The following is a 26,992-nucleotide window of genomic DNA, read 5'->3' as shown; positions in this document are numbered from 1 at the left end:
TTCGCAAAGGTTGGAAGTTTCACTGCCATCTTCCTTCGTTAATAGCATCTTTTGAGAGCGCTTTTTGTAGCCGGATAGCCTGCGGAAAATCTTCGATTTCCTCACAGTAGGCCCTCCAAGTAGATTTTCTTAAACTGTATGAGGTTTGATTGATAAATACACAATCTTCTTTGAGTTTGGTGCGTTTTGCTCTATTAAAAGCTGTTCTTGCTGTCTTTATAAGGTGTTATTCCAGTTCCGCGCACCACCAAGAGTTGGTTTTGCAACTTTCCTGGACCATCCTTATCGGACAGGACAAAGTAAAGATATTTATGAGGCTATCATCGATTACAAAAAGGTTTTCGATAGGGTATCTACTGTAATGGGATGCTTTTGAACATATTAAGAACAAAATCTACGTATCAGAAAATTTATATTTGAAGCAGGCGTACGAGTCCATATCGGAGATTAACCGACGAATGTTACAGTCAAAGAGGCATCATAGAGGGATGCATCCTATCCCCGCTCTTATTTAAAATTTGTTGGGGTAGTTTACCCCCTACACGTGGGGTTGCATGAGCAATACATTTAATTCTTCATTTATCTACTTTTTTCAGTTAAAATACGATTCCGATATTATTTGTTTATTGTATTTTAACCGAATAAAGATATCCTGCCCAGGATCTGTGATATTTTTTTACAAAATTTTGCAAGAAACAATATTTTTTGAAAATATGGCAACATTGGTTAAAAAGTGACATGCATTACCGACGTGACAGCTGGCTGACTCTGACCTGACAACTGACGAGCACAAAGCACAATTGAGCACAATGAAGACGAAGAAGGAACTGGAAGATCATGTTTAAATTTTGAAAATTTAGTTCCGAAGTATTTCATTCAACAGTGACTTTGCTTTTTGGATGTAAATATTAAACTGAAATTGATACATAAAATCCAATTTAGCAATATGGAAATAAAACAAGAAACTAGTGAGAAAACTTGTAAAATAGAAAGAGATAATGACATGTTGTGTGTTGATCCTTTGGATGGCTTCAAAATTGAAATAAAGGAAGAACACAAGACAGAAATTGGTGCAGATCAAGCATTTGACTATTTGAACTTAAATGAATTCCCTGCAAACATTAAAGTAGAACAAGATGAATATAAATTTACACCATTTGAAGAAAAGCAAACAAATGCAGCAAGTGAGTAAATAAGACTGATTAATTCATTAACATGATAACAAATGAATTGTATGTTGAGGAAGTATTGTATTAGTAGATTTTAAACATTTACTGAATTAATTGAATCATCCATTTTGAAAGCAAGTCCATATTTGGTGTAAAATGACTTTTCGACACCATGATGATTTCAACATACATAAGTAATATAGTATATACAGTTGAGTCTGCGAATCTTTACCCGTGCGTCATCATTTAAAGCATACAAAATAAGTCGATGATAAGTCAGAAATTGAAATTTACTGAACACAACAGAAAGTCACTTGCTGTTGCGTTTAGTAAATTTCAATTTCCGACTTATTTTGTATGCTTTAAGTGATGACGAATTGGTAAAGATTCGCGGACTCAACCGTAGAGGTGTTTCTCAACCGCCAGTCCATGGAAAAATTTTGCCAGTTTGCAGAAAATATTTTACATTTGCAAACCCCACGTGAATTTCGTGCTCGGATCAACGAACTGTCACTACTGATGGAATGGCCCCGTCTCATTCAAACAGTGAAGCGGGATTGAGGCCAACATACAAAAGAGAGGTCCTATAGAGATACAGAAAAAGATCAGGTAAAATACCACAAGAGTTGCCAGATGTGATTTTAAAAAACCCCCATTTAGAATCTAAAATCCCTCAAATCACCCAAATTTAAATTTTTGCTGCATTTTAATAAATTAGTCAAATGTAGAGAACAGTATACCAAAACTATACTAATTATCAACAGAGGGCCCTGGAAATAATTCATAGGTATTATCTTCTTCGATTATATGAGGGTATAATATACAGTTCTATGTGTACATTCGCAAATTTAATTTCACATGACCCCTTAAAATCGTCCATAATTTTCCCTCCAATTTACTCTAAATTGTGTAACCTCAATCCTTCTAAAGGCCCGGGACCTGATGGCATCCCATCAAGCTTGCTCAAGTACTGTGCATTTAATTTAGCTCGGCCATTATTTCTCATCTTTAACAAGTCTTTAGCTAGTGGAATCTTTCCAAATGTTTGGAAGACCAGTTTCCTATTGCCCTTACACAAAACAGGTGACAAAAGTCTTGTGTCCAACTATAGACCTATTAGTATCCTAAACTCTATTCCTAAACTATTCGAATCACTGGTCTGCGATTTCCTTACACCCTCCTTGAACGGTGTTCTATTGGAACAGCAGTTTGGTTTCAGGCGCCATAAGTCAACTGAACTCAATTTGCTGACATATACTAACTTCTTACTGAACGCCTTGGATGAAGGACTACAGGTGGACGCCCTGTACACCGACTTCTCTAAGGCTTTCGACAGAGTTAATCACAATATTCTATTAGAAAAATTGCAGCGATTAGGGATACATGGTTCACTTCTGCTGTGGCTTAGGGAATATCTTCTGGACAGAAAACAAATCGTCAAGCTCTACAGCTATTTTTCCTACGAAATAGTTGTCCCTTCGGGCGTTCCGCAGGGATCTCATCTTGGACCTTTGTTGTTTAATGTTTTTATTAACGATATAAAAGATTGTTTCCAATATGCGAAATTTCTTTTATTTGCTGATGATGTTAAGTTTTACTGCCACATTAGGAATCCACTCAACTGTTTAAGGCTTCAGTCCGATTTGAACCGGTTGAATGAATGGTGCAGCAACAATGACATGGTTCTCAACTCCTGCAAATGTTTTCACATTTCATTCATGCGTTCGAAAAGTCCTATCTCTTTCACATACAAAATAGGTGATGTAAATATCACAACAGTCACATCCATAAAAGATCTTGGAGTTACACTTGACTCTGGACTATCTTTCAATATTCATATAAGCAATATCATCTCAAAATCGCTTCAACTGTTAGGTTTTATTAAAAGATGCTCCCAAGTCTTTAAGCAGTTGAGATCGTTTAAACTGTTGTACTGTGCAATGGTGAGGCCAATCGTGGAATATGCATCTTGCGTCTGGTCACCCGCCTATGAAACATACAACTGTAAGATTGAAAGGATCCAGCACCTATTCCTTAGGTTCGTCGCATTCAAAACAAACCGTAGAGACTGGAATTATATGGATCTTGAACTAAAACTTAACATTGGCACCTTATCAAGCAGACGGAAAAAGAAGGACATGTACATGTTGTATAATATTATAAATTCAATTCACGACTGCCCTGAGCTCCTGGAGGAAGTAGGTTTACATATTCCCTCCAGAATCACATGTTCAAGATCTATGTTTCATACTCCCATCAGCAGAACTAACTTCACTGCAAATTCTTTCATCTCGAGGGTTTCTAGACAGGCAAATGCTTGCTCCAATTGTGTGGATTTCTTTGCGGATAGTTCGCGATTTTTAAAAACACTAAAGGATTGCACCCTCTAGTTTTATGTTCTTGAATATTTTAAACTTGTGATTATATATCTTTACCTGTTATTTTTACTTTTTGACTTGCTTTATTGTCGTAGTGTTTATTGTATCTTATTGTATTTTACATATATATTTGTAATATTTTGTTAGTTCTTCATATCTTCTGTAATGTTTTATTGCAATGAGCTTTGCTCGTAAATATATATAAATAAATAAATAAATAAAAAAAAAATTCCCAACCATTTCTGCTTAGAGAAGTTCCCCTATACGCTTTCAAATTACCCCAATCTGGCAACCCTGACGTCCCTGACTAGGCACTAGCACTATCAATTTGTTTGTTTACGAAAGATAGTGATTATCTTCCCTCCTTTACCTGATTATCTTCTATCTCATCCTGGCCGTCAGGCAAGGCCGTCATAGCAAGTATTGCTACCATACAGTCATGATATGAACAAGTCAAATTCGAGCTTAATGGTACCTAGAGCATGAAACATTGGATATTTTAAACATCCATGTTTAAATTCACATCTTATTTCTATGTTCCTATGACGGATTAATTGTAAAGGGTTTTTACCCAAATATTTAGCATGTTAGATTCAAGCAAACACTGATGATGATCGGTCAACCAATTGAAAACTAGTTCTGTTCTGTGATGTATCCCTGTATTCGCGGTGTGCAAGTACTTGGAAAGGGAAACGAGAAACGACCGTGCGCGAGTCGCGGAGAAATATTGCAACTCTCTTAAATAATTCATATTGTCAATTGAAATTGTCAAATTGACGTATAATTCATACCTTCTGTCATTGACGCAGAAAAATTATATATTGCTCCACAATATTAATATGATATGCAATTATTTTATAAAGGTAAATTTAATTAATTGTATTTTGCTTGCAGTACTGCATTTTAATAACTAATTTTATTTACTACATACAATTGTTTACGTTTGCTAAACATAACCTGCATCTTATTTTTTCTTCTTATTATTTTTTTGGACTATGGCCTTGACAATTATCCAGCAACCAGGACTAATATAATTGGCCAATATAATTAAAAGTGCGAATAAAAGTACAGAGCGTAGAAATAGAGGTCGCTTTGCCGAACTTGCACGGTCCCAATAGGGATTTTAACAAACATATCTTTTATAAAGGATTTTATGGTTTTTTGTAATAAATGGTATACAGCCAACTACAGGAAAATTGTTTCCTAATTAATTTTTAAAAAGTAAATGGCTCTAATAATTATTCCAATAAACAACAATGTAATTTTCAATTTACTTTCGTTCTTCATATTTTGCACAGTAAAATATTCGCTGTCGAAATAATCCAAAACAGTTGTATATTCGTGGAATAGGGGTAATAATAACATCTGCAATAAGTTCATTTTATTTTCCTAATTGTGGAGTTAATTGGGTTGAATTTGTCTGTCTGTAGCAAGTTGCATGTAAACTAACATGTTTGAATGTGTAATAATCATGTTTCAACAATTTTTTCTTTAATTCTGGATATTGTTACGGGGGGAATTTTCCTATTCCCCCCCTTAATCCGCCACTGTTCAGTAGTTTTCTAAAGCTAAGGTGGAACTGCAGCTATGCTGGTATTGGATAAGTGTGGGGCATTCATGGAAACATGATAATTGTTATGTCACTCTAGCAGAACATTTTCTGTCGCACTTCTTCAGTTTTCTGAGGACTTTTCAGAGGTTTTCTGAAGACTAAAATACGATGCAGCTATTTTTGACCACAAATTCATATGCAACACGCAAATATGCATGAAGGAAATGAGTCTGTCTTCTTTCAGTAACAATTCAATTCAATTCAGTTTATTGATGTCAATATACAAAGTATTTACATAAGTCAAAGTCTGTTAAAATGCATCTTTGAAATACATTGGCAAGCTAACACTTAATAAGTAAAATCTATAAAATTTTATCACCTAGTCTAAATACTTAACACAAAGTTAGAATATTAGCATAAAAACACAAGAGCACACAGAACATTTAAGAGAGCTGTAGGACTATCACAACAGGGTAGCCCCGAGATATTCCTCCTGAGAATAGTAAGCACCCACCAAAAGAAGTTCTTTGATTTTTATTTTGTATGTATCTAAGGGCAGTTCTCGAATTATTAGGGGTAATTTATTAAAGAAATGTATAGCCAGACATGATGGGCCATCTCTGCACCTCTCCAGCCTACAAAACTTTGGGGCAAGGTTCCCTCTAAAGCGTGTGTTAATATTATGAATCTGTTCATGAGTCTGGAATTTATGCATATTGCATTTTACATATATAAGATTATCATATATATATATATACTGGCAAGGTAATGTTAATATCTTCCAATCTATAAAAACTTGTCTGCAATCGGCTCTATATGGCAAGCCTGCGACAATGCGAATGGCCCTTCTCTGCAGTCTGAATACATCCTTCGCTCCTGCACTATGGCCCCATGCGAGAATAGCATAGGAGATATGTGAGTGACACAAAGAAAAATATGCCTGCTTTAGTATGGAAGCGGAAACACAGGATGAAAGTCCACGAAGCAAAAATGTATTTGATGATAGCTTTGCCACTAAAGAGGTGGTATGAGCATCCCATATCAGACCAGGGTCCAGCAGAACACCAAGAAATTTAGCACAGGATGCATTGTCCAGTACATCAGGAATATTTCTAGTTGAAAAAAGTAAGGACTGTGTTTTGGTTGTATTGAGAAACAGCCTATTATACTACATTCGCTCTCGCGAGATTTTTTTTGACACTGACGTTAGTAATTTCTTTTTTGAAAAATTCAGTTGTCAGAAGTGACTGGAAATTACTACAAAACCAACGCACCTGCTCATATCCAATATTATTAATAGTAAACAGACATAAAAATAACATAAACCTTACGCCAATCAATATTTATTTATTTAAACCATTATAATGTATTGATAGCAAATGAGAAAATTATTTATTGTACAAAATAAAAATATTTTGTAGAAATAAACTTCACAAAATATTATGAGATTAGTAGACACTCCCACTATTTCTAATAATTCTTCTTTTTTTAATGAAAGATTAAGTTGATTTGAGTTGATTTTAGCAGTTAATAGTGTGAGGTAGGAATTTTTGTGTTGTACGTTTCCTATTCCGAATGTCTCAAAAAAAATCTCGCGAGAGCGAATGTAGTATAGAATGGAACCATTGTTCTGCCTCCGACACTGAACCCCACGAACTCCCCACTGCTGTTACCAAATCCTTACTGCAGGATGAGATTGTTGTGTCATCTGCAAAGAGAGTGAAATGCGCAGTTTGACATGAAAGTGGTAAATCATTGATGTATATCAAGAATAATAAGGGACCCAACACAGAGCCCTGAGGAACTCCTATGCGCAAGCATCCTCTCTCCGATTCAACACCTGCAAATCTCACCCTCTGGCAGCGGTCCGTCAAATAATTTTTGAAGTGAAAACTTCTTTAGGGGCGTTGTGCGATTTTTGGATAGGAGAAAAAGCAGTGAATTCGCGACCGTCATCGCGACCGTCATTGCGACCGTCATCGCTTATGCTATATATTATTTGTATGTATATATAAATTGTATAGAAGTGTTTAAATCTAAAATAAATGTAAAACCTATTTTAGGATGGGGAAAAGGATTTATTTCGCGACCGTCATCTGTTCTGCGAAATAAATGTTGTACGTATCTATATTATGGGTATCTATACATAAATTGTATAGAAGTATTTAAATTTAAAATAAATGTAAAACCTATTTTTGAATGGAGAAAAAGGATTTATTTCGCGACCGTCATTGCGACCGTCATCTCTTCGGCGAAATAAATTTTGTACGTATATGTATTGAAGTGAAAACTTCTTGAGGGGCGTTGTGCACTTTTTGGATGGGGTAAAATATTAAATTAGCGACTGTCATCGCTTAGACGAAATACATTTTTGATGTGAAAATTTCTTTATGGACGTTATGCACTTTTTGGATGGGGGAAAATTTAAAGTGAAAACTTCTTTAAAGACGTTGTGCTCTTTTTGGATGGGGGAAAAGTATTGAATTAGGGACCGTCATCGCAACCGTCATCGCTTCGAGGAAATAAATTTTTGAAATGAAAACTTCTTTAGGGACGTTGTGCACTTTTTGGATGGGCAAAAGTATTAAATTAGCGACTGTCATCACTTCGACGAAATAAATATTTGAAGTGAAAACTTCTTGAGGGGCGTTGTGCACTTTTTGGATGGGGAAAAATATTAAATTAGCGACTGTCATCGCTTCGACGAAATAAATTTTTGATGTGAAAATTTCTTTATGAACGTTATTCACTTTTTGGATGGGGGAAAAGTATTGAATTAGAAACCGTCATCGCTTCGGCGAAATAAATTTTTGAAGTGAAAACCTCTTTAGGGACGTTGTGCACTTTTTGGATGTGAAAAAGTATTAAACTAGCGACCGTCATCGCGACCATCATCGCTTCGACGAAATAAATATTTGAAGTGTAAACTTCTTGAAGGACGTTGTTCACTTTTTGGATTGGGAAAAATATTAAATTAGCGACTGGCATCGCTTCGACGAAATAAATTTTTGAAGTGAAAATTTCTTTATGGACGTTGTGCACTTCTTGGATGGGGAAAAATATTGAATTTGCGACCGTCATCACTTCGCTGAACTAAATTGTGTACGTATATTAATTATGTGTATGTATACATAAATAGCATAGGGCATACGCTTCGTGTATATGATATAGGTATAGCACTTCTTTTTGGATGGGGAAAAAGGATTGAGCTCGTAATTTATATACTATAAGAAGTTTTCACTTCAATTTTTTTTATCAATGATATACTGGAGATTGAGAAGTTATATTTACTCAATTTAGCAGTAAGAATTTCGTGGGACACAATCGAAGGCTTCACTTAGGTCGCAAAAGTTGGAAGACACATAGTTACCTTGTTCAAAAGCATCAGATATTTTCATTCGCTTGACCATGAATTAGTGCACTTAAGGTAAACCGAGTACCTGAATTAAAGAAATTTAGAAGGATGTAGCTCGAGAATAAGTTTTTCAGACCTACATAGGTGCCATGGACTTTTTTAATCTACTCACTGAGGGCTATCATTGACCAAAGTTTCGTTAAATTTGACTGGGACCACTTTTCCATTAAGGAGTGTTGCGGGGTCCTTTGGCGAGTTTCATCATTTAGGTACATTCGAAATCAAGAAATAATCCTCATTGATTTAAAGAGCCTTGTGGCTTATTACCAAGCACTTTCGATTATAATATTGCAGCTGTTAAACCCAGTATTTAACTGTCAATAAGTCATTTTCAAAAACCAATTTCTATTGAGGAGAGGCTGTTAGCTGTTACTGACTTTGACTTTAAGGTATGTTAATGAAAAAACACTGGTACTGTATAGTTACTAATAGTTTTTATTTATTTAATAAACTATTGCGTAGCATAATTTGAATTGAAAAAAGCAATGGTGCTTAACGAAGTCTGGGATGATGATTGTAGTTGTGTCTCGAATTTTTCTACTTCATTCAAAAGCATTTCTTGTACTTTGTCCGAAACAGAAGTTTATTTGGCGGCAATTTTTTTAAATATGGGCTGAACGTCCACGTCCTTCTTTAACAACTCAATTTTCTCTCTTTCAAGATTCATAAATACTTACTTCTGAAAAATTACTTCTGAAAAACTTGTAATGAGTGCGTCGTGTCTCGTGGCGAACAAACCAAGTTCGCGTTTCATCTCGTCTTGTTATAGACTGATTAACCCGAAAACGTAGGCCACACACAAATAAAGGGTGATTCATTTAGAGGCACTTTTTTGATGGAGATTTGATGGGAGATCGTGCATGAATCGGATCATCTGACGTTGCGTTTTTATTCAGTATTGTTTGACATTTCATCTTGGAAAGACTTAGCTCGGCACAACGTCTAGAAATTATTCAGCTGTATTACGAAAATAGGCGTTCAATAAGGAATGTGTTTAGTGCGCTTAGAGCAACTTATGGTCCACATAATTGGCCTACCGAACGCACAATTCGCTTTACCATCAGTATTTTTGAAACCCAGTTTTCATTATTGGATAACACATGACCAAATAGACTACATTCAGCAGTTACTAAAGAAAACATAGCGGCGGTAGCGGATGGTGTACATGAAAATAACGAAGAATTGATTCGTCGCCGTTTCCAAGAGCTTGGCTTTTCGTATGCAACAACTTGGCATATATTACGTAAGGTTCTTGGTTTAAAAGCCTACAAAATTCAACCAGTGCAAGATATGAGGCCGTTCAACTTTCCGACTCGTTACTGTTTCAGTCGAAGTGCTCTTGATAAGCTTGCAGAAGATCCTCTGTTTTCGAAAAAAAAAAAAAAAATTGTTTTCCGATGAACCCCATTTTTGGCTTAATGGAGACGTGGATAAAAAAAATGTCATGGGCCGGTGGTATCGTCGGTCCATATGTCTTTAAAACAGAGGCCGACAAAAAAAGTCTAAATGATGCGTATTTTTTTGATATTAAGTTCTTAAGTTTGTGAACTTTAGTTGTTTTCGAAATGAACTATAATTTTTAATGTTTTTTCTTTATTTTCAGCAAGAAACTGTCAAACTACAAAAAAATTTAGATATATCGTCACCTGAATGTAAAAACTAGGTTTGAATTTCAATGTTTCGAGATAATTGAAGGGTTTATTGCAAAAACAACCAATGTCAGGTTTATGAAATTTATATCAGTCAGTATACAGGGTGCGCCAAACCTCTGGTTTTCTTTGATACGGCTAAATTATGGGATATACAAAAAAATGTTTTTAACAAAATTAATGTATATCGAAGCCGTCTATAATTTAAAATTATTTTAGATTATACAGGGTGAGTCAGAACGACGGTAGGAACCAAAGGTGTGTTTTTTTAATGGAACACCCTATATATTAAATCATTTTTGAATATATTTTTTTAAAATATTAAGAATTTATATAAGGTATTATAGACGTGGCAGCCAGGATTATTGCAGGAAACAGGGCATATTACTCGTTAAGGACCCTACTTAAATCAAAAATACTCTCAAGACCAGCAAAAATAAGAGTATATAAGACAATAATTCGTCCCACAATAACGTACGGAAGCGAAACCTGGACTCTGAATCAGCGGGAAACAACAAAATTACTGGTACTTGAAAGAAATATACTGCGGACTATCTATGGGCCTTGCAGAGAAGAGATAACAGGAGAATGGAGAAGAAGACACAATGATGAACTCCACACAATATACGGAGATGAAAACATAGTATGCTACATTAAATCAAACAGAATACGATGGGCGGGTCACGTACTAAGATCAAGTGACGAAAGACTTCTAAACGCCACATTCTGGGAAAGGCCCGATGGAAAAAGGTCAGTTGGTCGCCCAAGAAAGAGATGGAAGGACGCAGTAGCCAGCGATCTACGCAAAATGGGAGTACAGCAATGGGAAATAGCTGCTCAGGACCGACAACAATGGAGGGAAATAGTAAACGCGGCCAAGACTCACATAGAGTTGTAGAGCCAAATGATGATGATGATGATATTATAGACCTAAAGTTAACAATTTTCGAAATATTTACACTTTTATTGAGAAAAATGGTAATATTCAAAGGGCTGTGAATTAGGCTTTCAAGGTAATAAAAATTTTAATGGCATGTCAAAGTTTTTTTAGTATACTGTTATTTTTAAATAAATTAACATATTTGACATATATCCATAAAATATACAGTGTGATCACTACATATTTGCAAATACAAATTTTTCTCATTTTTTTTTTAAATGGGACACCCTGTATATTAGTATTGCCTTTTGTAGTAAATATTACAACCTTTCTTTTGGTATGAGGTTGTATGTACCTAGCATGTTTCGTTTTGTAGATATTTAAAAAAAAACTATAGATTTTACGTTTTTTGCGGATTTTTTATTAAAACATTTTTTTGCAAAAAAAAATAATTTTAATCTGGTTTTAGAAACATACATTAAAATATCAAATATGAAAATAAAAACGTAATTAATGATTAAAATAAATCATATACTAGTACAATTCACTTTAATTTAATAACTTAAAATTATTTTACAAAAAATATTTTACCATACTAATGAATGCATAAATTAGTTACTAAATTAAATAAACAACCAAATTTGATATCTAACCTAGTAATTTTTGTACCACAGCAACTTTCTTGTACCAAATTAATTGTTAGTTATATTGTATTTACGAGTAAGATCAGTTAAACTTTTAATTTACCTTTTAAATTTACTTACATCTTGAGAACATAATTATAAAGTATGCTTTGAAACAAATGAATGTTAAATGTATCAGCCAAATTATTTATTAATATAAATAGTATTAACTGGTGTCACAAAAGCTGGTAATACTTTTGTAATCATTTTTTATATTTTAAATTTTAATTTTTCAACCGAACAATTGTGGGTATGAAATTTTGTTTTGAGCGAAACCATTAAAAATTATTATCAGCTATTTGGTACACGACTACATAGATACTATTTACTTTATAATATTATACTTAACGTTCATTTGTTTCAAAGCATACTTTATACGTTCTTAAGATGTAGGTAAATTAAAAAGTTATTAACTGATCTTACTCGTAAATACAATTTAACTATCAAAATTGGGTACAATAAAGTTACTAGGGTAGAAAAATTTCTAGGGTAGATTTTAAAATTGGTTGTTTAATTTAATAATTAATTTATCCATATTAATTACTTATTAGTATGGTAAAATATTGTTTGTAACATAATTTTAAAGTTATTAAATTCAATTAAGTTGCACTTGCATACGTTTTATTTTAACCTTTAATTACGTTTTTATTTTCATCTTTGATATTTTAGTGTATGTTTCTAAAATCAGATTATAATAATCAAAATTATCGCGGATATAAAACATGCGCGAAACGTAAAATCTATAGTTCTTTTTTAAATATTTAAATAAAACCAAACATGCTATGTACATACAACCTTATACCAAAAGAAAGGTTGTAATATTTACTACAAAATGCAATACTAATATACAGGGTGTTCCATTAAAAAAAATGAGAAAATTTTGTATTTGCAAATAGTGATCACACTGTATATTTTATGGCTATAAGTAAAAGATATAATGATTTAAAAATGATACTATATTATAAAAACTTTGACCTACCACTTAAATTTTTATTTCCTTGGAAACATAATCCACAGCCCTACAAATATTACCATTTTTCTCAATAAAAATGTAAATATTTCGAAAATTATTAACTTTAGGTCTATAAGACCTTATACAAATTTTTCATATTTTAAAAAATATATTCAAAAATCATTTAATACATTCGGTGTTCTATTTAAAAAATACAACTTATTTATTATAAATTAATAAATGGAAAATAGTTTCTGTCCTTGTGGGATCGGTACTCACCGGAGGGACCGCAGACGTTCGGAAACAATTAGCGTCTCTTTGCAAAGACAATGACGTCGACTTTGCAAAGTAACAAGACACTTACTCAACACACACACTACACATTACTCCCCTGACTTAGTGATAAGTTATACAATTACGTGGCTAAAGGTTCTAGTTCTAAACCAAAGCCAGAATCAGAGAAAAAAAATTACGAATCCGAAGTCTAAATTGCAAAAAACAAAATGGCGGATGTAATATGGCGAGTTTATGTATTTTAAATATATGTAATACCTTCGAAATTTGATATCCGGGGGTTTTTGAGGTTGCTGATTACGAATCCGAAATCGAAATTTCAAAAAACAAAATGGCGGATGCAATTACGGATTTTTTATTCCAACGTTAAATTCGATTATTAATCATATGAAAGTCAAAACTAATTTTAATTTTATTTTTCAACAATACTGTACCTGACCCTTTTATCTCTGATTTTACCCTATTATACTGAAATAACTAAAGATCTACAGTCATAACAACTACCTGAATGCTGCGATATGATCTGTTTATTCTGCGTTGTTAACGATTCATATTGAAACTCATAGCGCAGAGCGCTTGTACAAATAATTCTCGCAAAACCAAAGGAGCAGATAGTGGCAGCTAATTTTTTTTTAATCTTAAAGAGAGAAATATAAGCTAAAAGATGATTGTAGTAACATCTTGGAATTCAATGGAATATATAACTATTTGCCTATCTGAAAATTTAATTTTTTTAAAATATATACTCTCTTATTACTTAATTTCCACTTACAATATACTAAATATAACACATATATAAATATTTTGATATTATTGGCTTTTATTAAAGATGGGTCCACGAATATCTTCCATTTTGCAGAATTGAATTTGCGCACTTCGTTTTCGAGATACACGCACAAGACTGTGCGTATAAAATATTAGTTATTCTTAACTGCGCTTCTGTTCCGTAAGAGGGTCAACTTTGAACTGAACTGGAAATTCAGATATACGAGATATAGCTCTAGAGTTGCCAACATTGAATAGGGAATTTAATTCTCTTTTAGAAAATATAATAATATTCTCGAAACGTTGAATTTTTTTTTACTTTTGGCCAGCTTTTCGGGATTTTGGACCACTGTGCGTCGTTCTGACTCACCCTGTATAATCAAAAATAATTTTAAATTATAGACGGTTTTGATATACATTAGTTTTGTTAAATACATTTTTTGTATATCCCATAGTTTAGCCGTAATCAAAGAAAACCAGAGGTTTTGCGCACCCTGTATAAGACGTTATTTACTGACTTTATAACTTTATTATTGGCCCAAGATGGCCCAGTAAATAACGTCTTATATACTGAATGATATAAATTTCATAAAACTGACATTGGATGTTTTTGCACTAAACCCTTCAATTGCCAAAAACCATTTATTCATTTCTCTTCAGCGAAATATCTTGAACCATGACACTTATTATACTGATGTATATACTTATAGAGTTGACTTGTACTTGATGTAGGTTCAATATATTTCGCTGAAGAGAAATGAATAAATGGTTTTTGGCAATTATCTTGAACCATTGAAATTGAAGTTACCTAGTTCTTACATTCAGGTGACGATATTATGTATGTATATGTATACAAGAATAAAAAACCGCTAAACGCCGTAAAAATGAGTGGCGCATAAAATATTCCAGCTACAAAAGATCTGATATGAATGTTACGTGGCGCGAAAATGGATTTTCATTTGATGCAAAACAAAATTCTAGTTTTATTTTAAAAGATTTTTCCATAATATTTGCTAAATTTGAAGTAAACGCGCCACAAAAGAGTAACTTTGATACAGTTTGAATTTTGAAACTCTTTTGTGGCGCGTTTACTTCAAATTTAGCAAATATTATGGAAAAATCTTTTAAAATAAAACTAGAATTTTGTTTTGCATCAAATGAAAATCCATTTTCGCGCCACGTAACATTCATATCAGATCTTTTGTAGCTGGAATATTTTATGCGCCACTCATTTTTACGGCGTTTAGCGGTTTTTTATTCTTGTATCAGGAGTTTTTCAAAGTTATTTATAAATTAAATGTATGAAGTTGAATGCAATGTTCCTCTATCAAGCTTTATAAATGGTCACCTTTGTTGCATTATCTCCCAAATCATCTAGTGTCCATCGAATGTACACTAGATTTTTTTCTATTCGAAATAGATTGAAAAAAAAATATATTGAGATGGCCGGTAAATGAAGTCGGATTGCCCGTTGCCAGATCAAATTTAGCGTCGTAACCACTACAACTCATAAACCATTTGGGGAATAATCGTTAATTGGATTATACTTTTGTATCTTAATAACTTCTCTAAACGGCTTAACCGATTTTGATCAGTAAACATGAGTTTGAAACGTATTGACCAGTAGTATCTGATGGATCTAAGGTCAAGTATGATAACTGAAGCTATTAGGTACAGGAATTATTTAGCTTTCGAAACCGTTTTTCCCACAGAAAATAGATTTTATCATATTTATGAAGCCTATAACCTAAAAATTTGAATTTTCCCGGATATGAGGTATACATCGTTAGATTCGTCTTGAGTCCTTATACAAACGCTAAGTTATTGGCACAATTCGTACGTTGAAATTTTGAGTAATTGTCGAAAAACCAAAATTTTCAAAGTTTAGTTTTTCGGCTATACTGAGCCGTGTGTATGTCTGATCCTGACGGCTTGGACACCATTTGAAAGCTTAAGTCAACACTATTGATTTGATATATTTGCGGTTCTCATGCCTCTTCTTGATCCGAATATATATACCCCCAAAAAATATGCCGTTTTGTACCTACAAAGTCCTATAGCTGGCTTATGGGTGGTCAAAAGTCACAAACTACACCGGTTCTAAATCGGCCCTGACCCCCTCTTTAAATACAGAGAAAAAATATCAAATCGGTTTAACTTTCAAACACACATACATACATATCCACAAACATTTTCCCTTTTTTAAATAAAAATTGAGTCACATTTCTAAGCTCTATAACTTTTGAATGGTATAACCGATTTTCAAAATTAGACATGCGTTGGAAAGGTAATGATCAGTTCTATTAGAAACCGCAAAGGTTGGACTTAAATTTTCGAAGTTTTTGGGAGTTTTGGGGACCAGAACGAAAAACAGACCCTAAATAGGAAGGGCCGTAAAATCGACACCCTTGGACCAAAATGGATGGTTGACATATGAATGGGTGAGTCTTTTTCTGAACTTGAAGATGGGAGTTGGCACAATTTTCAATTCAGTCAGATTTAGAAAATTGAAAATTTCGTGTATATAATAGAGTCGCGTGTAGGGGGGTGTATTTCTGCGCCACTCGCGAGAACTGCCGTTATCTGGTAATCTTTCCGATATAAAACTAACAGCTTCGATAACTAATAAATCGAAAACTATTAATTTTATCAAAAAAATGTATAATGAACATTTTTTGTTTATAATTAATATTTTTACCAGCATTTGCGGTCAAAATATAAAAAAAAAATTTCCACCCTCGAGATGAGGTGGCAACTACCCCCTTGGTAAAAGCGTCTTTCGGCATCATATAGATTTTGATCCTTGGACTATCCACTACTTATTGTCAAATTTTTAAACAAATCTATCCATTCTGTAAAAATTGCGAAGTGAAAAATTTCAGTTCCTGGACTAATTATACCTTTGGAGCTCTATAATTTCTGAACGGCTTACCTGATGTTGATCACTAAACATGAATTTGAAACGTATTGACAAGTAGTATCTGATGCATCCAAGATCGAGTATGATAACTGAACGTATTACAGGAATTATTGAGCTTGAAAAACCGTTTTTCCCATAAGAAATAGATTTGATCATACTTATGAACCCTATAACTTAAAAATTCGAATTTTCCCAGATATAAGGTATACACCGTTAGACGCGTCCTGAGTCATTCTACAAACGCTCAGTTATTGGCGCAATTCGTAATTTGAAATTTTGAGTAATTGTCGAAAAACCAAAATTTTCAAAGTTTAATTTTTCAGTTTTTTGGCTATGGTGAGCAGTGCGTATGTCTCAGCTTGATCGCTTAAGGGCCATTTGAAAACTTAACTCAACCCTATTAATTTGGTGTATTTGCGGTTTTCCTGTCTTTTCTTGAACCTAAGATATATACGCCCAAAAAATATGCTATTTTGTATCTACTTAGTCCTCTAGCTAACTTACGGATAGTCAGAAGTCAAAAATTAGACCGGTTCTGAATCGGCCCTCACACCCTCTTGAAACACAGAAAAAAAAATTCAGATCGGTTTAACTTTTCCACATACATACTGTTGTGATCTGCTTCTTATTTATTTTATATTAATTAATATTTATTTGATTAATTATTTAATTGTCGCAAATCATACATCAAAATTGAATAAAAAATCTCAGGGTGCTTTCTTATACTATTAAAAAAAATCCAAATTATCTCACGTTATACTTATCTTCTCTCGTGGGTTCAGTATCTCTGAGTTGATCCTAATCGGGATAAAATAGGGAAAAGAAGTAAAGCAAAATATTAAAATAAAAATACAGAATTGTCTTTTATTTATCAAATTAATACTCTGAAATCTATCGAATCTAAAAACCTGTGGACACAGATGTCCGGATGAAATTTATACCACTTAAATTTATTATCGTTACAAAAAAAAACAATTTATCGGTTTGTTCCCGATGATTTTGGTAAAACAAACTAAACCAAACAAATTTATGTCTTCGCAAGATTACCTATATTTACTATTTATATTTTGAAATATTGGAATTTTAATTCATATGCTTTTTACTCAAAAATTTATTTCCCGAACATAAAAATCTCTTTCACATAGATTGACTGACCTTTTGCTTCCCTCACTCGGATGTCTTCTCGTGACCCCAAACAGCTCTCCCTCGTTGATTATGTTAAAGGCTACTCATCAAAGCCTCTCTCCGTTTTCCAGCTTCAAAACTATCAGCATACCAGCACTAATCCTCCAACAAACCGTGTTTCTTTGACACGTTCTCGATTCAAACAAAACTCCAAAAATTCTCTGCTCTCCTTCTCACAATACTACAGAATCAAAGAGGTATTTCGTCTCGATTTGATCTGTCGCTCGTTCCACTTTTCAACACTATTCTCCACTATCAACCAGCCACTGATATATGCTAACTATCTCGGCACTTAACACGTCGAAACCGCTCTTTCTCGCTGCCAACAACATAATAATAATTTTTCAACCTCTCTCAATAATCCAAACCATCTTTTCCCCTTCCACATTCTAAGAATCAGAACATTGACTTTTCCATTTGACAAACAACAGTCACCCTCAAATTTGTTCCGACAATCCTAATTACTTTCGGAGAAACTCTCCCACATATACTCGTATTGAAATGAAGATATTAAAATTCCAACTTTCTTTTCAATTATCAATTTCGAGAAATATTGATAATTACCTATACAGTAAACAATTTTTTTCCATTTTAAATCTAAATACATAGTTCTTTTCACTTTCATTATTCACAAAAGTCTTTAATGGTTCCGCGGAAAGCTCGTTAAAAGAGAAATCTATTTACATCCTAACTAAATTCTAATAAATTTTAAAACAGCTCAATATACAGGGTGTATCAAATTTATGTGCCCGCGTTATTAAAAAAAAATTTAATTTAATTTTTATTTTGCTTTTGATTGATAAATTGAAAACACAATAACATCCCCGCCTTGTTTTGAGATAAAATCAGTATTAATAAGTGCAACAAAAATATGATTTTCTCTCGACAACAACACTTTTCTATTGTGTCAAAATATTGAGTCTCACCTGAAAAACAATTGCTTTCTTTTTCCCAGTGTCTGTACTTAGATGGGATAGGGTAAGTTTTCGATCGAAAATTTCCTAAGTCTTTAGTTTCAAATGAATTTCCATATTTTTTGGCTACTCTGTTTTCTTCATTTATTAAATTTTCACATTCCCTTAATTCTTTACACATGTTTATTGTGTATTCTGTCTTCTTCATTTTGCATACTTCCTCTTTAAATACCGCAGTTTCAATTGTATCTTTTCCGCCTTCTTTCTCTATTCTGATCTCTTCTTCTTCTGGGCTCATCTCATCTTTTGAGGAATCCCAAGCTTCATTTTCCTGGGTCAATCTTTTTTCTTCCTTTTCTTCTTCTGGGCTCATCTCTTTTTTCGAGGAATCCCAATCTTCATTTTCTTTTATCCATCTTCTTTCTTCTTTTTCTTCTTCTGGGCTCATCTCTTTTTTTGAGGAATCCCACTCTTTATTTTCTTTTATCAATTTTCTTTCTTCTTTTTCTTCTTCTGGACTCATCTCTTTTTTCGAGGAATTCCAATCGTCAATTTCCTTTGTCACTCTTTTTTCTTCTTTTTCTTCTTCTGAGCTCATCTCCTTTTTTGAGGAATCCCAGGCTTCATTGTTTTTATTTATCTTCTGTTGCTTTCTCCTCTTTCTTCTCTGTCCCTGCTTCATTTCCAAATTCATTTCCACCGTTTGTTTTTTATCTGCATTATCCTTTTTCCGTTTCTCATGTTCCTTGTCCATTTCCAGAATGTTAGGTTCTTCTTCTTTTCCATCTGTGATTTTCATCGTGTTATTTTTGAAATCTATCACCACATGCTTTTCTGCCAATTCATCCACTCCTACGATCATATCATGCATCATGTTTGGCATTATAACACATTGTAGTGCATAGAATTTCTTCCCCAATCGAACCTTTATTCGTATTCCTTCATTTATTGTCGCCAAAGTCCGTTTATTTGCGCCCACTAAAGTTACCTTAGGAATTTTGTAAATTAAATTCGTCAAATCAACCTCTTCTATTATTTTCCTGTTAATCAAAGTAATTTCTGAACCAGTATCAATCATAATTTTAATCGGTTTCTCATTTATAAAACCATCTACAAATTTTAAATTATATCCACTTCCTTTATCATTATTTCCTGCTAAGTTAATAAATTCCTTCGGTTGACAAAAAATTCCTGTTTGTTCTTTTGTTTTTAGTGAGCGCCTTCGTGAAAAAACGATTGCTGTTCTTCTTCGCTTATTCTTTCATCGCTTTGTCTCTCATCCTCATATTCGCCTATTTGCGTATTGTTTACCACTCTTCTATTTTCTCTCGGTCTGTTGGACCCGTATCGGTTTCCACGATTTTCCTGTTCATTCCTTCTATTATCATTTCTGTCTCCTTGATTTGTGCGTGTATTATTTCTATTCTGGTTTTCTCGGTATCTGTCTTCGTTCCATTGCCGATTTCTTTTTTCATAGTTTCCTCTTCCATTGTCTCTATTTTCGTTTTCACTCTTTGATTGTCATCCAGTTTTTGTTGTGTTTCATCCATTTTCTGTTCCATTGTTTGTGACTGGAGTTGCATCAGTTGTAATAATTTATCTATTCCTGATTTTCTGATGCCATGATTGTTGTTTCGAAAATGTCTTCTTGTTCTATAAGTTCTTCTTGATCGAAATGTTCTTCTTGTTTTTTGTTTTCTTTGCTTTTGCTTCTGGTTGTTATCGACATGTATTTAAAATTTATCCCCGCCTAATATGAAATTCGAAAATACCTTGTATGCTGTCGAGACGAAAATTTTTCTCTCCCCAAATATAATCAATTTATCCCACAAATTTTTAAATATTTCAAAATTCAAATCAATCAAAAATAAAATAAATATGTAAAATTGTACCTAGATAAGAAAAAATTAAGTCACACAAATATTTCAAAAATTTTAAATATATCAACTTTTTCCGACGGGCAAATAAATTTTCCTTCACCTGTTTTTTCCGTTTCCTATTCCCTTCAAATTCACAACCAGAGATACTTTAATGCCCTAACGTTGGCTCGCCATGTTGTTGTGATCTGCTTCTTATTTATTTTATATTAATTATTATTTATTTGATTAATTATTTAATTGTCGCAAATCATACATCAAAATTGAATAAAAAATCTCAGGGTGCTTTCTTATACTATTAAAAAAAATCCAAATTATCTCACGTTATACTTATCTTCTCTCGTGGGTTCAGTATCTCTGAGTTGATCCTAATCGGGATAAAATAGGGAAAAGAAATAAAGCAAAATATTAAAATAAAAATACAGAATTGTCTTTTATTTATCAAATTAATACTCTGAAATCTATCGAATCTAAAAACCTGTGGACACAGATGTCCGAATGAAATTTATACCACTTAAATTTATTATCGTTACAAAAAAAAACAATTTATCGGTTTGTTCCCGATGATTTTGGTAAAACAAACTAAACCAAACAAATTTATGTCTTCGCAAGATTACCTATATTTACTATTTATATTTTGAAATATTGGAATTTTAATTCATATGCTTTTTACTCAAAAATTTATTTCCCGAACATAAAAATCTCTTTCACATAGATTGACTGACCTTTTGCTTCCCTCACTCGGATGTCTTCTCGTGACCCCAAACAGCTCTCCCTCGTTGATTATGTTAAAGGCTACTCATCAAAGCCTCTCTCCGTTTTCCAGCTTCAAAACTATCAGCATACCAGCACTAATTCTCCAACAAACCGTGTTTCTTTGACACGTTCTCGATTCAAACAAAACTCCAAAAATTCTCTGCTCTCCTTCTCACAATACTACAGAATCAAAGAGGTATTTCGTCTCGATTTGATCTGTCGCTCATTCCACTTTTCAACACTATTCTCCACTATCAACCAGCCACTGATATATGCTAACTATCTCGGCACTTAACACGTCGAAACCGCTCTTTCTCGCTGCCAACAACATAATAATAATTTTTCAACCTCTCTCAATAATCCAAACCATCTTTTCCCCTTCCACATTCCAAGAATCAGAACATTGACTTTTCCATTTGACAAACAACAGTCACCCTCAAATTTGTTCCGACAATCCTAATTACTTTCGGAGAAACTCTCCCACATATACTCGTATTGAAATGAAGATATTAAAATTCCAACTTTCTTTTCAATTATCAATTTCGAGAAATATTGATAATTACCTATACAGTAAACAATTTTTTTCCATTTTAAATCTAAATACATAGTTCTTTTCACTTTCATTATTCACAAAAGTCTTTAATGGTTCCGCGGAAAGCTCGTTAAAAGAGAAATCTATTTACATCCTAACTAAATTCTAGTAAATTTTAAAACAGCTCAATATACAGGGTGTATCAAATTTATGTGCCCGCGTTATTAAAAAAAAATTTAATTTAATTTTTATGTTGCTTTTGCTTGATAAATTGAAAACACAATATAGTGTAGGAAACAAAGGTTGAACCTTGCAAAATGGACACAAGTCCGGTTTTATTTTTTTTCTGGTATATCAAGGGGTGTTTATTATAAGACTAACTTTTTCTGAAAAAATTTCGCCCCGGAACCCCCATTTTCACCCCCTTAAAGAGGGTAATTTGTGGTTTTTACGAAACGTAGCCCTTCCTGTACCTTTTAAAAAAATGTCTTTTATAAAAATATGAAGAGGACAATATTTTCTACGATTTATTTCCTGACAGCATATGTCTATCATCCACCGTTTAGCGGGGGTGGCGCCCCAAAATTGACAAGTTTTTAAAAAAGATGTTTTTAAAAAATATATATTTTTCCCTAACTGTAACGGAAATTAAGAAGAAATCCTGCGTCAATTATTCACAAATAATTGATTGATTTTTTGGTATAGGTTTCACTTAAGGGTAATAGCCCTTTTTTTAATTACAGGGTGTTACATTTTAAAAAACCGTTTTTATACCATCTGAACCGTTTATGCTAGAGTAAAAAAACTTTCAACGATTACCCATGTACTGGTGCTATTTACAAATTTGTATAATGCACCCCCATTTTCCCCGGAACCACCCCAAAAAAAAGAAGAATTAATAAATAAAGTGATTTTCTTGGAATCCTTCACACACAATGCCCTTTATTAATATGCTTCACATATCATTTTGTGCACGTTATTATTATCCATGCATGGACACCAAAAGCGATTTCCTAGTGCAACCCCTGTAGCCAAAAAAAAAATAAATAAAATGGGGGGCTGAATTTTTTTTTATTTTTTGCTTTTTGATCCATATGGGCATATGCTTCGTCAATAGTGCTTTTCAAAAATATATATGGTTATTGCAACATCCCTGCGGAAACCACCCCTATCCTTGAAAATATACTGCAGAAACTACCCCTAGCCCTTGGCGAGCATGCTTTTACGATTTTCTCATTACATATGCATTCTTTTTAAACAAAACTTATACAAGGTTAAAGACCACTATTTACTCTAAAAATTATTTCCTATTCATTTTTTTCGTATAAGCAACCGTTACGGCACAGTGGCGCCGTAAACCTCATATATGTTTTGGCGGGCTCCAGTTTTTGTTTTTTATTTCGTCATGTGTTCGTTTTATTGATAAAGTACTTATGCAAAATAAAACAACACAGTGTAACCTACAAATTATGACCTATGCACATTTTACATTCTTTCCGCCCCAAAGCCACAATGGTGGCCCAAAATAAATTTTTGCATATTTTCGCCACCTACACGCATTTTATTGCATTAATGCTACTTTAATAGCACAATATTCACCCTTAGGTGGTCACTAAGCAGTGGGGGATCCAGGGAGGGGTGATCGGGGCGACCACCCCCCCCCCTGTCAAACCAAGTGATATTCTATTTAAAGATTATAAAAATATTCATTTATTTTTATAGAAATACTTATATTATTATTTTTATAAGAATGGCGTACTTTTTATGCTTTAGCGACAGTGGCGGATCCAGCATCGTTAAGAGGGGGATGCAAATTGGCTAAATTTTTATAAAAATAAATGAATATTTTTATAATCTTTAAATATAATATCACTTGGTGTTTAGACATTTTATAAAATTTATTTTGTTACACTTTTTAATGTAAGCTTTGATTTAATGATGGATGTTGCTATGGTTGATGCTAACAACTGAAAATATTATTAGAAAACTAACTCTTGTCAAAGCAGCAATAAAAAACTCAAAATATATCCCTTTTTCCAAATGAAGTTTTTATATTAAAATGATTAATTCAAGAATATGGTCAATCATCATTGATTAGCCCGAAGTTTATACATAATTATTTTGGTCCAATTCGAGCGGATAAAGAAAATTTTTGCAGCAAATAAGGTTTACACGAGGTTACGACATTCAGTGCGAAGGAAGCCGATGTCTATTTGAAAAGGTTCACACAAGGTTACGACATTCAGTGCTAAGGAAGCCGATGTCGATTTGAGGTTTAAAAAACCGTATACGGTAGGTGACTTTTGATTCATTGTATTTTTTCATCTGTGCAACAATGGCTGAACAAGAGTTAAAGAGTTTAAAGGCAAGAAGGGGAGTAGTTAAAGGTAAACTTACAAGGTTTAAGAATTATTTTGATAAAATTGATAAGGATGATGTTTCTAAAAAATTGATCACAGATGTAGAGTTTAGGTTAAGCAAGGTTTTACCCTTGTATGAAGAGTTTCATGTGATTCAAGAAAAAATTGATGAACTAGAGGTGAGTAAGGATAATGAGAATGAAATTAATACTTTTGAGGCTTCGTATTTTGAACTTGTTAGTGATATGCAAACATTTTGCGATAATTTTAAAATAGAATATAATGCAGATATGGTATCATAGTGATTCAAATAAAGAGGTTAATAATAGTTTTCAGGCATTGGTTAAATTGCCCCCTATTTCTTTATGTACTTTTAACGGGCACTATGACTCGTGGCTCGAATATAAAGATTGTTTTCTGGCATTGGTTCACAATAATGCTTCTTTAACAGATATTCAGAGATTTTATTATTTGCGATCTTCTCTTGAAGCGGGTCCTCAACAAATAATAAAATCTATAGAGGTTTCGTCAATAAACTATAAAATAGCTTGGCAAATGTTAACAGAGCGTTATGAGAATAAAAAACTTATTATTCACAACCACTTGAAGGCAATTTTTGATCATCCTGCTATTAATAACGAGTCTCATCTTGAACTAAGAGATTTATTTGATAATGTCACTAAACATTTACGGTCATTAAATAGTTTAGGCTTAGACACACAAAGTTGGGATAGCATAATAATATTTATAATGTGTTCTAAATTTGATGCTACCACTAGAAGGGACTGGGAATGTTTCAAACATAAAAATGACTTACCCAGTATGACAGATTTAAATATATTTTTAAAGGAAAAATGTCAAATGTTAGAGAAGCTTCAAATATCTTCTGGTTATAAAAATAATAAAGCAAAGGTTCGCAATGTAAATTCTCGAAGTTTTGCTTCTATTGAACGTCAGTCTAGTGTCAAATGTTACTTTTGTCAAAATGATCATCCGATATATAAATGCGATGCATTTTTAAAATTAAATATAAATGACAGAATCTCGGCTGCCAAAAGATTAAATTTGTGTTTAAATTGTTTAAGAAATTCACATCCTACATGGAAATGCAAGTTACAAAAGTGTATAAAATGTCATAAATTGCATAACTCATTATTGCATTTAAATAATCCCAACGCAAATGTTCCTAGAAATATGGTTACTACTGATATAAACGATCCGAATCAACATAGAACAGGATCGAATCCAAATATCGACATAATCGATAACTGTATTGAACGCTCAGACAACGATCAACGTCAGCTAAGTTCTTCTCTTCATATTTCCAAAGACGTTGCCAATTCATATGAGATTTCTGAGGTTTTATTGTCGACGGTCTTAGTTCGCATTGTAAATGGAAATAAATCGATTGTTTGTCGTGGATTATTGGATAGCGGTTCTCAGAGTAGTTTTATTAGTGAGAAAATTTGTAAATTATTAGATTTAAAATGTCAAAAGGTAGAACATTTGGTCAAGGGTGTTGGAGAGGCGCTAGCAAAAATTAATAAAGAAGCGATTGTCACTATAAGTTCTTCCCAAGGAAATTTTATTATGGATACTCATTGTTTGGTTATTCCCAATATTACGGGAAAGTTACCGATCAGGTCTTTCAATAAAAATTATTTAAAAATTCCCTTAGGTTTAAAGTTGGCAGATCCAGATTTTTATGTATCTGATGATATAGATTTATTGCTAGGTTCGAGTATATTTTGGTCTGTTTTGTTAAGAGGTAAAAAACCTTTAGGTCCAAATATGCCGATTTTGCAAAATACAAAATTTGGTTGGATAATTGCTGGAAATTTATACCTTAATTCCCTGGAACCTAAAAATTCTCATACATATTTTAATGTTAATTCTTATAATGAATCAATAAATAATCAATTAGTAAAGTTCTGGGAGATTGAAGAATTGGGTTCGTCAAGAAAAATATTGTCAAATGAAGAAATGTTTTGCGAAAATTATTTTAAGGAAACGGTTAGAAAAAATTCTTCAGGAAGGTATGTAATTAAAATCCCATTTAAAGATACGATCAATGAATTAGGGGATTCTAAAACTATGGCGTTGCATAGATTTGACTTATTGGAAAAACGTTTAAACAAAAATAAAGATTTGAAGAGTATGTATGTTACTTTTATGAATGAGTATATGGAATTGGGACATATGTCGGAGACGGATTTTAACAATGATAACGGATATTTTTTACCGCATCATGCTGTGATAAAACATTCTAGTTTAACGACTAAATGTCGTGTAGTCTTTGATGGTTCTGCAAAATCAAGTTCAGGTCTGTCTATAAATGATGTGCAATATATAGGTCCATCTCTTCAACAAGATATATTTTCAATTCTTCTAAGGTTTCGTCTACACAAGTATGTTATAAGCGGTGATATATCAAAAATGTATCGTCAAGTTTTAGTGGATGAAGATGATTGTCAGTTTCAAAAAATAATTTGGCGTGCAGACTCAAATGAAGAACTAAAATGTTATAAGTTAAATACTGTTACATACGGTACCGCATCTGCTCCGTATCTTGCTGTTAGGAGTTTGTTACAAGTAGCTGAAGATAATAAGCATGATTATCCATTAGCATCAAAAATAATTCAGCGCGACTTCTATATGGATGACTTGCTCAGTTCCTCAGATACTAAAGAAGAAATAATAAAGATACAGAA

General features: G+C 33.0%; 1 protein-coding gene across 1 annotated transcript in view; it reads left to right on the top strand.

Moving 5' to 3' along the window:
- The first annotated feature begins 815 nt into the window (after positions 1 to 815).
- The window catches only part of LOC126884197 (zinc finger protein 271-like), a 40,375-nt gene continuing 14,198 nt past the window's right edge, over positions 816 to 26,992 (top strand). Inside the window, exon 1 of the mRNA XM_050650062.1 lies at positions 816 to 1,184. Coding sequence (XP_050506019.1) covers positions 947 to 1,184 — 238 coding nt within the window. The 5' untranslated portion in view covers positions 816 to 946. The remainder of the gene's footprint in view (positions 1,185 to 26,992) is intronic.

This window comes from Diabrotica virgifera, chromosome 5 (genome assembly GCF_917563875.1).
Source record: "Diabrotica virgifera virgifera chromosome 5, PGI_DIABVI_V3a".
NCBI classification, from domain to species: Eukaryota; Metazoa; Arthropoda; class Insecta; order Coleoptera; family Chrysomelidae; genus Diabrotica; species Diabrotica virgifera.
Note: the sequence above shows the minus strand (reverse complement) of the source record. Positions and strands in the feature narration are given on the sequence as shown.